General features: G+C 38.6%; 1 protein-coding gene across 1 annotated transcript; it reads left to right on the top strand.

Annotated features, from left to right (window-relative positions):
• Positions 1-1,752: 1,752 nt before the first annotated feature.
• On the top strand, positions 1,753-8,928 carry hsp90ab1 (heat shock protein 90, alpha (cytosolic), class B member 1). The gene is made up of 12 exons (XM_042502876.2): positions 1,753-1,910; positions 3,009-3,152; positions 3,496-3,702; positions 4,069-4,228; positions 4,522-4,655; positions 4,741-5,049; positions 5,160-5,325; positions 5,441-5,631; positions 6,178-6,325; positions 6,798-7,066; positions 7,622-7,955; positions 8,364-8,928. Exons 2-12 carry the CDS (start codon positions 3,009-3,011, stop codon positions 8,480-8,482), a joined length of 2,181 nt encoding a protein of 726 aa, XP_042358810.1. The 5' UTR covers positions 1,753-1,910; the 3' UTR covers positions 8,483-8,928.
• The last annotated feature ends 3,127 nt before the right edge of the window (positions 8,929-12,055 follow it).

Genomic DNA, 12,055 nt, shown 5'->3' with positions numbered 1-12,055 from the left:
TGAATCTTGAATCTTGTATTCAACTGGTTTTTAATTCTTCTTTCAACATTTGACCTTTGACAGTATTTATGTTTAGTTTCCAGCTTTTCTATCAAGGTTTCACCCCTTATCTTCTGTAGGTAATACAGTTAAGCTTCCAGTTCTGCCAGATTTTTAGATCCTTCAGGCAATTTGTTTTATTGCTTATTTCTGCATTTTCAGCTACATTTTTATGGAATCATTTTGTCATGCACAGGTCAATTTTTAAATTTTGGGGTATTTGGCCACCACCATAACAAGTCTTTTTTCAGATAGTGGGGAAAAAATGTCCAAAATACACATTTTAGTGTTTTAAATGTGCACATTGCATATTTAAACATAGACATTTGTAATACAAAAAATCATTTTCTATATGCAAGTAATCAACTGGCGCTCGTTGATTACTTTAAATGCCTTTTCTTTTTTTTGAAGACAGATTTCTCCACTTCAGTAAACATGCACCAGACTTTCCAGTTGTACTTATATCTACAGTATATTGAGAATACTTACAGAAGGATTTGTTCATATATCATTCAAAACTTGATTTATATATGCTTTCCTTTTACCCATTAAAACTTGGCTAAAACTTTTTTTTATGTTGACTATTTTCTGATTCGCAGAGTATTAAAAAGGAAATATCCAAAATCCCCTCTGTAAAACCTTGAGCTGCTGTTTGTTATTTAGGAAATGAGAGGGCTGGGGCAGGTGAAAAAGGTAAGAGGGACTTCAAATAGCTTTTCAAGCACTAGTGGAGGGAATAGTGTTTTTTGGATTTGGCATAGAGGAACAACATTCAACTTAATATGGTCATATTTTGTATTTATTTTAAATACTCCAAGAACCCTCAGACCCCAAGCGGGTTTGATAGGTACACCTTGTTTAAAATCTCTAAAATCATACCATTTATCATGGCCAGAAACTGAAATATGGTTATTACTGGTGGAGGGAAGGTGATGCATTTTACCCACTCAGGGAGGCTAAAAAATGTAGCACCTGGGAAGGTCTTGATATTTAAGAAAAAAATCACACCCCAGCTATCCCCCTACTCTGATTAATAAAGTGCAGTCCCTAATATGTCAACATAATGAAAAAATGAATTTTGAAAGTGGCTTCAAATATTTAAACATACAATTTCAGAAAACTTTAAAAACGAAATAATTGTAATCATTTTAGTAATCAAATTGGGAAGTTTTACAGCTAAATGTATTAGTAGAAAGTTTTACCCTATTCCCCCTCAGTATCTATCATTAGGCTGTAAAATTTTCAGGTGGTTGGTTGCCATGGTGTTTTTGTTGTAGGTTCTAGTTGGTTCGCGAGGGCTGCATCTGACAAGCACGCTGTCAAGCCGTGACGTCACTTTAGGCGGGTTTTTTTCTGGAAAGTGCTAGAAGAAACGAAGCACACCCTCCCGGTGTCCCATATTCCTCCATCAGATTAAAAAGATCCCGACTCTTTTCTATAAAATAAACAATAAAAACTACCTGGGATTTTAATTGACAGTATTATTATGCTGGTGCAGAAATTGTAGCATCTGTTGTACTAGTCGATTGCTACGGAGCTTGATATTTAATAAAATACATAGGTATTCATTAATTGTATAAAAAAAAATCGTATTCATCGCTTCTCCACACGTCCATTTTAATACTCCCTTAAGTCAGTGTATTATAACAGCCCTTTAAAAATAAATTTGCCATATTTCTGTCTGTCTCACCCACTGACTAGTGCTAGCGGTGAATGGTGCACCGCGGATGGATACGGCCGCACACAGAGGCGACTGTGTATAAAGATTCCGGTCTATTAAAAGGAAGTCCCTTTCCATTTTCCTGCCTCAGAGAGCAGAAGGGACTATATTGGTAGCATTTTATTCAAGAAAAGTCAACGGAATAATCAAGGTATGTACACAAGTATTTCGTCTATACGTATAGCACATTATTTTCCTTTTAATATGTTTGTTTTGCCAACCCATCAATAAACGATCTCTGGATGTAACCACGATGCGAGATCATGAGTCACGACGATAACCTTAGCTTCATAACTGTCCCGTGGACCAACGTTACCGCTGACATACTCATTTTTGTGTCCCCTGTCTGTTCGCATTACGTTACATAATGTTTAATCCTCGCACGGCGGTATTGTCGTGTACCGTTGGACATTTTGCGATGTTGTGTGGTGTGTGTAAATGCGGCACTGTGCCGCACTGTTAGGCCGGGATTGGGTTGCACGGTAGGCAGGTGTGGTGAAGATGATAACGCTGATTTGGTTTATGTATCGGAGCCGTGATAAAAAAAAAAAACACGATCAGACCTGACAAGATCACACACAAATATTAATAATAATAATACACATTTTTAAGCCTAATCTATTGACATCAAAACATTTAACCAAGTGCGTTTATTACGCTAACCGCTACTCGCCTGTGATATCGGTTAGTTAGTTAATTTTAATGCCGATTTGAATGTTACGTAAACCAATAAAAAAAAAAAACTGATTTTGTTGATGGTGACATGTATACGGCCTCTGGTCTTTGCTGTGTGATACTCTAAATGACATTGGTTTGGGCTTTTTTGTGGTTCGTTATTATAACGTCCTGTTGTTCTTTATCACCAAGTGGCCTTTAACGTTATACAACCGTAATAACATACTTTTAGCGCCACATTTCCTCATGTTATCCTTATTTTCATCTGAAGCCGATGCTCAGCACGTGTTTGCGGAATCCATTGTCTGTCAGTCGACGCCATGTTGGTTAAGGGCTACTTCCACCAGCACTTTGGCAGCTGGCCAATTTTGCGTAACCGGCTTGTGAGCATGATCCCGTTTCATGTCTAACGAAACCCAAAGACCAAGAGCTTTGAAGTGGATTTAATCCCAAATAAATAAATGTATATTTTGCCTGTTTTCCTCTGTTGCTTCACTGTCGTTAGAGTGTTCACTTGCCTTTTTTACAATTTAAACCAAAATGCAGCTCTAAAACATTATGTTTCTCTGTGTAGATGCCTGAAGAAATGCACCAAGAGGAGGAGGCCGAGACCTTTGCCTTCCAGGCTGAGATCGCTCAGCTGATGTCCCTGATCATCAACACCTTTTATTCCAACAAAGAGATCTTCCTCAGGGAGCTGATCTCCAACGCCTCTGATGTAAGTTTGCAGCAGCCTGGTATTGTTTTCTGATGCTAAACAACAATTTGACTGTTTAATTTTGCATGTTTATTATGACAGGTCAATTGATGATGTAATGCAATGGTGCTGCAGTGGACCGGCTCTATCTCTGAGCCACAGCTGTCTGCAATTAATCAAATAAAGATCGGATTGTGAAATATGAGCACCATGTAGTCTCCTGTTACATGTTAGCTATCAGAAGAATGGTGTATTTTGAATGTATGTTTAAATGACTAGCATTTACAAACAACGGACACAATACAGCTATTTTATGACAAGGCAACCATCATTGTATTCAGTGCCTTTCATATGTTCTTTTTAGGCTTTGGACAAAATCCGCTATGAAAGCTTGACTGACCCCTGCAAGCTGGACAGCGGCAAGGATCTGAAAATTGACATCATCCCCAACAAAGAGGACCGCACCTTGACCATCATCGACACTGGAATTGGCATGACCAAAGCCGACCTGATTAACAACCTGGGAACCATTGCCAAGTCTGGCACCAAGGCTTTCATGGAGGCCCTGCAGGTACTACAGTGGAACATGATCTAAATTAAAGCTTTTGGAAAATAAGGGCAAATGGCGCACAACAAGAATATTTCCAAATAACCCTATACTTAGTTGGTCTTAAATTGTAACACAGAGCTGGGAGAGTAGTTGTGATGTCCTTTTTGGCTCAAATACAAGTCAGATTTAATATGCATATTTGTCCAAATGTTGATTAAACATGCATCTGGCACATGGAAATAACAGCTGTAGCCTTCTTTATTTGGCATGCTTGACTTTTTATAAGCTATTTTATTCAAATACTGAAACTCATTGTTCAAAATTATTATTTCAAGAGATTATTATTCATTGGTACATCCTGATGTTATACATTTTGTTCCTCTTTAGGCGGGAGCTGATATTTCTATGATTGGTCAGTTCGGTGTGGGTTTCTACTCTGCCTACCTGACTGCCGAGAAGGTGGTCGTCATCACCAAACACAATGATGATGAGCAGTATGCCTGGGAGTCCTCTGCTGGAGGTTCCTTCACAGTCAAGATCGACAGCGGTACGTGTCCTGGCACAGATACAGAAATAAAGCAGCTGAGATGGCAACATATGACCTTATCTGCTGTTGGCAGTAACTATTGATTATGCTGTTTACGCAGGATTGTGATATATAGTGCTGTAATCACACAGGGCTTATGTCAACTTCTGGCATTCAGCAATAATTGCAGAAAAGGGTTATTTGCAATATGACTGGACAATAATTAAACCATTAGAGTGACTTGACACGTATTAAAGATTTTAGGCTTTCTCTTGATTTTCTGAGTGCTCATGTCTGTACATTTCTGTTCACAGGTGAGCCCATTGGTCGTGGAACAAAGATCATCCTGCACCTGAAGGAGGATCAGACAGAGTACATTGAGGAGAAGAGGGTCAAAGAAATTGTCAAGAAGCACTCTCAGTTCATTGGCTACCCCATCACCCTGTTTGTAAGTACTGAATGTGACCCCACTTTAGTTTTGGCAAGTTTAAGCCATTTATCAGTGAAGATTAACCCGTGTTTTTGATTCGCAGGTGGAGAAGGAGCGCGACAAGGAGATCAGCGATGATGAGGGAGAGGAGGAGAAGGCAGAGAAGGAGGAGAAAGAGGAGAATGATGACAAGCCAAACATCGAAGACGTGGGTTCAGATGATGAGGAGGACTCCAAAGACAAGGACAAGAAGAAGAAGAAAAAGAAGATCACAGAGAAGTACATTGACCAGGAGGAGCTGAACAAGACCAAGCCCATCTGGACCAGGAACCCCGACGACATCACAAACGAGGAGTACGGCGAGTTCTACAAGAGTCTGACCAACGATTGGGAGGATCACCTGGCTGTCAAGGTAAACAGTGCAACACACAAGCAGCTTTTGCATGGTTCATATGTGCCAGCGTGCACAGTCTGCAGCTTCAAATAAAGTCAAACTAAGGTGAATCTTTTTCCTATTTGCAGCACTTCTCAGTGGAGGGCCAGCTCGAGTTCAGGGCCCTGCTCTTTGTTCCCCGCCGTGCACCTTTTGACCTCTTTGAGAACAAGAAGAAAAAGAATAACATCAAATTGTACGTGAGGAGAGTCTTCATCATGGACAACTGTGAAGAGCTCATCCCAGAGTACCTCAGTAAGTCAATCAAAATAGCGTTTTGCTCTGCAGCACATCTACAAAAAGCAGTTTTGATAGACGGATGAAATGCACAAATGGGTTCCAATAAGCCGTGCTTTACGTTAATCTCCAGACTTTGTTCGCGGTGTGGTCGACTCTGAGGACCTGCCTCTCAACATCTCCAGAGAAATGCTGCAGCAGAGCAAAATCCTCAAGGTCATCCGCAAGAACATCGTCAAGAAGTGTCTGGAGCTCTTTGCCGAGCTGGCTGAGGACAAAGAGAACTACAAGAAGTTCTACGAAGCGTTCTCCAAGAACATCAAGGTATGCAAAATAAACCTGTGAAGCGCAGCTTTGAACTATCGAACATTTATGTTATGATGTTTTAATGTTCCTTAATAATGCACTTCTTACGTCCTCAGTGCTTCTCAGTGGATTCAAAAGGTTTACCTTTTTTCTTAAATGTTGCTGTACCCTTTGGTTTTTAAGGCAGTCTAGTCATAGCTGTATTTGCCAGACATTTTTAAAAGGCAGCTGACATAGTTGTAGTATTTGTATATTCTCCAATACAATCTCACGCAGTTGTGCATTGCTTGTTGAAGGATACAAGCGTTCATTACTGCGGGTACTACACTTGGTACTGTGCTTATGTGCAGTAGACTAGTCACTTAGTACTGTAGATGCAGTTACTTTAGTATGGCAAATGATAAATACTTTTTTTCAAAAACCATCACATGCAACATGAAGAGTAGTTAATAGATTAGCCAAATACATTTTGGATGCAACTCATTAATTGTGATTTTGGCTACTGATGTATGGCATTGTCCTGTATTAGCATGTTATCATAATTATGTTACTCTCCGTCTGTAGCTGGGCATCCACGAGGACTCTCAAAACCGCAAGAAGCTGTCTGAACTGCTTCGTTACCACAGCTCCCAGTCTGGAGACGAGACTACCTCCCTCACAGAGTACCTGACCCGCATGAAGGAGAACCAGAAGTCCATCTACTACATCACTGGTGAGTTTGACGCCTAGATGAGCTGATTTTTCTCAGTTTAATTTCCACAAAACATTTAATTGTTAAAGTATCTTTTCTATGTTGGTAATTTGTATCCTGACCTTTAAATTTCTCAGAAAAATAAATCTTACTGAATGAAATTTATGTAACCAGTTCAATTATTTCCTATGAGTCAATGTTTATGTAACCAGCTATTTTTATCTTATGCTGTTTTTTTTTTTTCTTTTTCCAACTTTGATATCTCTGTATGTTAATTCCTGTTCCATTATGATTTGTAAGCTCTGGTACAAGTCATCATTTCTTAAAATGCAAATAAAAAAAAAAACAACAACTTGTTAATAAGCTGTACAAACGTTTGGGGGGGAAATTGCCCTATACACAGAAACGTATGTAGAAGTTTTAGCGGTTTACTTGTAAGCCAATGGTATTCAATCTGTCTGTAACATTAATCATTATTAACTTACTTCTTCAGGTGAGAGTAAGGATCAGGTGGCCAACTCCGCCTTCGTCGAGCGCGTCCGCAAGCGTGGCTTCGAGGTTCTTTACATGACAGAGCCCATTGACGAGTACTGCGTCCAGCAGCTGAAGGAGTTTGATGGCAAGAGCCTGGTGTCCGTCACCAAGGAGGGTCTGGAGCTGCCAGAGGACGAGGAGGAGAAGAAAAAGATGGAGGAGGATAAAGTGAAGTTCGAGAACCTCTGCAAGCTCATGAAAGAGATTCTGGACAAGAAAGTGGAGAAGGTCAGTGAACCCGATGAACTTACTCAATCTGATTTTCCTAACTTTGTCCTCACACTGTAGGATTTAGGATCTTATGAATTCACAGCAGTTGTTTGTTTGGCAACAGGTGCCCTAAACTGGTCCTAAATTGTATTCTGGTGAGTTCATAGTATTGCAAGGAGGTCCCTCGAGGTGTGTGTGTGTGTGTGTGCGCGCCCTGAATGAGTTTTTGACTAGCGATGGGTTTTAAATGATTATGGAGTTGTAAAGTCAAACATTTTTTGGAAATGTAGCTTCAGCGTGTGATCTAACAAATGCCTGTTTCAGTTTTTCATGGTTAACAGAATGTAAGAACTAAAATTTTGACAAAAAGGCATCTACATGGATGTATTAAGTGTGGAACTGGCAAACAGATGGTAGCCTTGGACATGCTGGTGTGTTGAGCATTTATTTCTAACATGACTGTTCTGCATGTTTTTATTAACTTGAGTTTTGTAATAGATCAGCCTGCTGTTCAGACGCTCTGCATGTTGTGCTTTGTGAGTCTTAATGTCTCTGTCTGGCTGCTCCTACCAGGTGACGGTGTCCAACAGACTGGTGTCTTCACCCTGCTGTATTGTGACTAGCACGTACGGCTGGACGGCCAACATGGAGAGGATCATGAAGGCCCAGGCACTCAGGGACAACACCACCATGGGCTACATGATGGCCAAGAAGCACCTGGAGATCAACACCGACCACCCCATCGTGGAGACTCTCAGGCAGAAGGCAGATGCCGACAAAAACGACAAGGCTGTGAAGGACCTCGTCATCCTGCTGTTCGAAACCGCCCTGCTGTCCTCAGGCTTCTCCCTGGACGACCCACAGACCCACTCCAACCGCATCTACAGAATGATCAAACTCGGACTGGGTAAGGACACACAACGGATATATTGTAGTAACAACAGTGAAAATATGTACAATTAATATTAGTGTATGTGTGTGTGTATATTAACAACATTGAGAATATATAGGCCTGTTGTACATTGTAGCATCACATATTTTATATTTCTAACTTTACATACTAATTTTGTACATTGAATTGTAGCAAAAGGCACTAAGTTTTTTTTTTAATATTTTTCCACAGCATGTTGTACATATAATTTTAAATATTTACATACTAGTGCTGATTTTTTTATTTAAACTGTATTTTATTATTTTATATACTTTAATCAGAGTGATTGTAACAAAGCACAATTGCCCCCGTGATCATTAAGTATTTCCGATTTAGTATTAACCTGCATATTATTGATATTTAACAAACATCTTGTATCTGCAGGCATCGATGACGACGATGTCTCCACAGAGGAGACCACCAATACATCCGTCCCAGATGAGATTCCTCCCCTAGAAGGCGATGGTGAAGACGACGCTTCACGCATGGAAGAAGTCGATTAAACCCGACCCTCCCGCCCTCAGATTTCTAACACTTTAGCCTCACTTTTCAATTGTTCATCCTTTAAAACTGCAGTAACTGCAAAACAAATAGTCATTCATGTTGTGTGGTGGACCAGTGTTGCTCTTGCGCCCAGAGCATTACTCTGCAAGACCTTTTTAAGAAAAGCCGTTTTGGTTTTCGCTGTTCAAGTTCATGGTGACAACACTTATGTTTTAAACGAGTACCCTGTTGCACTGAGTTTTAAATGTTGGAGTGGAAAATGTGTGAACATGGGAATGGTACATTCCATTATCAGATCAGGTCTGGTGGAGGGTGTGGGGAGGTTCTGCTCATGTGCAACACTGCACGCTGCATGGAGAGAGGACTGTATGATTCCTTTGCCTGAGTCCAGGCTTGTCTGTATTCCAAGTCTTGTTTTGCAAAAAATTAAAGATGTAATACCTTAGGTTTTTGTCTTGGTTGTATTTATGCCTTACATGACAAGGATAAACAGAGTGTATTCACTTACACCATTTTTAACTCTGCATCATCTACATACAAATTTGTTAGATTTTGAAAAGGGGAGCAGATTTATTTTAGAAGGGATTAAAATCGATGTTTGGGATTTTGTTTGACTTGAAATTTAAGGGTTTCAGACTGTTCTTCCAGGTGACCACTAGGTGGAGACATGCTCCATAAGTTACGAACAAATCAGTTTTGGGGAAGGTCTTCACAGAAATGTCTCTTGTACAACTACAGACTACTGATATATACAAGTAGCACATGCCCTGTAGTAATACTACAGAATTTGGACACAAGTGTAGAGTGGCTTGATCTCTTTCAAAAACACGGAAGAAGGCAATTTGATAATAAATTACCCAAAAATTAGGAAGAAATTTGTTTTTTAAAAAAAAGGGTTGCAAGAAAGATAACAAACTTTTTTTTTTTAACAAAAGACCTGAAAAGTGCTGACAATTAAATTAATGTCAGTAATAATATACATAGTTTCTTAATTTTAAATAAAAATACTCAGTTTTTTAAGCTATTTTTTTTGGGGGGGGGGGTGCTAAAATACTGTAATCAAGAGTAGCTAGTTTAAAGAAAATGTACTCAAATTGAAGTACTTGTGTAAAATAATACCATTAAAATAAATAAAAAGTAGGTCTTTTTATCAGGACTGATTCATGTGACTGATTCATCGGACCCAACTTGAAATGTGGCAATGTACTTATGATAAAAAGTAATAACAGTTTTTTTTTTTTAATAGTGGGAGGCATGTCATATACTTTTTTAAGCACTGGGGGGAGGTATTTATGATTTTGTTTTTTTGGGCGGGGGGGGGTGGGGGGGCTTAGGGTAGGAACATGCAGAAGAGGCAAAAACACACAGGCAGAAATTGTAAAAACTGAGATTATTATATACATTTCTGACATTTTTTAATACATCATTTATTTTGCTTAAGAAGTTAGCTTTTATTTATTTTTTTTGGCGATGACTCCAGTAATGCTTGTTTGCCGCATTAGCTCCAATATGACCAACATTTGGTGTGGAGATGAAAAAAATTAAGAAGGCTATTTATAATAAAGGAGGGTGATGCATTAACTCCTAGTCACTCAGGGAGGATCAAGAAACAATATTTGTAGCTTCAGGGTGATCAACATTTAAAAAATGAAAAATAAAAAGTCACACTCCAGCCACCCCTCCCCTGATAAATAGACTACAGTCCCTTCCTGGAGAATTTAATTGATAGTGAAACTAATCATTAGCCGCAGCTCTAGTACTGCTATTGGTTTAATTTCATTCTTTTTTTGGTTTTGTTTTTTTTCACACTATTTTGGGGTAGGGGTGGATTACATGTGTATTAAATCTTCAGTTATCATATAGAGATTTTGTTCAGATGTCGAGTTTTTTGTATTTCTTTGTTAGTCTGTTCATGTGTATGTCCTTGTTTATTGTTTCAGTAAAGTAAATCAGTAAAGACACTGTTGGTAAAAAAAACAACAACTTTCTCTTACTCAGACAAAAAGCAGATTCTCACCTGCACCTCGTGTCCCCACAAGCTTGTCAGGAACTTTAACCTGAAATTAGATTAAATTGCATAATGTTGGACATCAGAAAAACAGCATCATGCAAATCCTGTCATACAAATGTAACACATCTTATCACTTCATTTCACAAAAGTGTTAATCAGAGTTTTTAACTCCCACAAAATGCTGAACAAATACAAGTGTTACCAAAAATAATAGCAGTAAACTATAATAATTTGTCAGTGAGCCTGGCATGACAGAGGCATGTGGGCAGTAGTGTAAAATAAAGCCATATGCTGAATACGTTTCTTGAAAGTGTGATGCATCATCAGCTGAACTCTTTGGGGGAAACGTGTAGTGCATACTTTTCCTGGAAGTCATGTGCTTCGTGCAGCTTTGAGGGGGTTGGCAGGAGCTTTTCTGCTCTCATCAGTAAAAACTGCAAAGTGTGGGCGTCTGTCCCTCCTGAACACACATTCATACTCTCCTCAGTCAAAGTGATAGTGGGGAACTTCAGCTGTGTCATTCAGAAACATGCTGACATCTTGAATGGTGTGGCACCTCTAATGCCTCTGTAATCTCCCCGACCACCGTCTTAATTTGCTTCTTTTGCAAATCCATACCCATGAACACGTATTCATTACATTATGAAAATAAATGTAAAAATATGTTGTTTCTTTAATCTTGACATTTTACACTACATGGTTCATTCTTGACCTTAACAAAAGTTGACAAGAATCTACTGTGAAAGATTTTGTCCAGCATGGACGAGTCCTCAAAGTGGTCAAGAAAAGACAAAACTTTTAACATCTACATTTTCGTACCAATCCTGAACAACAAACAATGAAGTAATTTTAACCAGGAGAAATTTCAGCTGATTGCAATCTGCACTCCTCACCACTAGATGGCACTAAGTATTCTGAAGTGATAACGTTTCTGAACAGCAACTAAAGTATTTATTTTGGTCAGAGATGCCTGTATACTTTCGGCCATGTAGTCTGATAAGTTAACATCTTGGTTTTACTTCTGAGTTTTTAAGTATAGTTACCTCACGATATAAGGAGTGTGTCCAAAAATAGTTTTAACCTTAATTTCAAGTAGATATACCGCCATGCACTTGTATGCCTACGAGCACCGGTCACGTTGTATTCACTGTTGGCATGGAGGACCCACTCCCTATGTAGATATAAATGATTTATTTTAAGGCAACAAAAACATAACAATTATTTGGCACATGAATTAGAAAGGCCCAAAAATAAACAAGAAACTAGTAAAAAAAAAAAAAAAGATACAAGAGAATTACCTGAAAATAAGCTAAATAAATAAACAAAACATACAAAGTTTTACAAAATGACACTGAAAATATTTATTCTATAAGGTTTATTATATTTTTTCTCTAACATAATTATAAACATAAAATAATTATAATTTTAAATATAGTTTTCTGAACACTGTTCCCATTTAAAAAGATAATAATTTTTTGGATAATTTTCTTGTCACATTTTACTAATTTCTTGCAATTTGTGGGACTTTCTTTCTCCAAGTTGTTCCTTGCCTTTTCTCAGG

The sequence above is a fragment of the Plectropomus leopardus genome, chromosome 16 (genome assembly GCF_026936395.1).
Source record: "Plectropomus leopardus strain MGB_pleo_1.0 chromosome 16, ASM2693639v1, whole genome shotgun sequence".
NCBI lineage: Eukaryota > Metazoa > Chordata > Actinopteri > Perciformes > Serranidae > Plectropomus > Plectropomus leopardus.
Note: the sequence above shows the minus strand (reverse complement) of the source record. Positions and strands in the feature narration are given on the sequence as shown.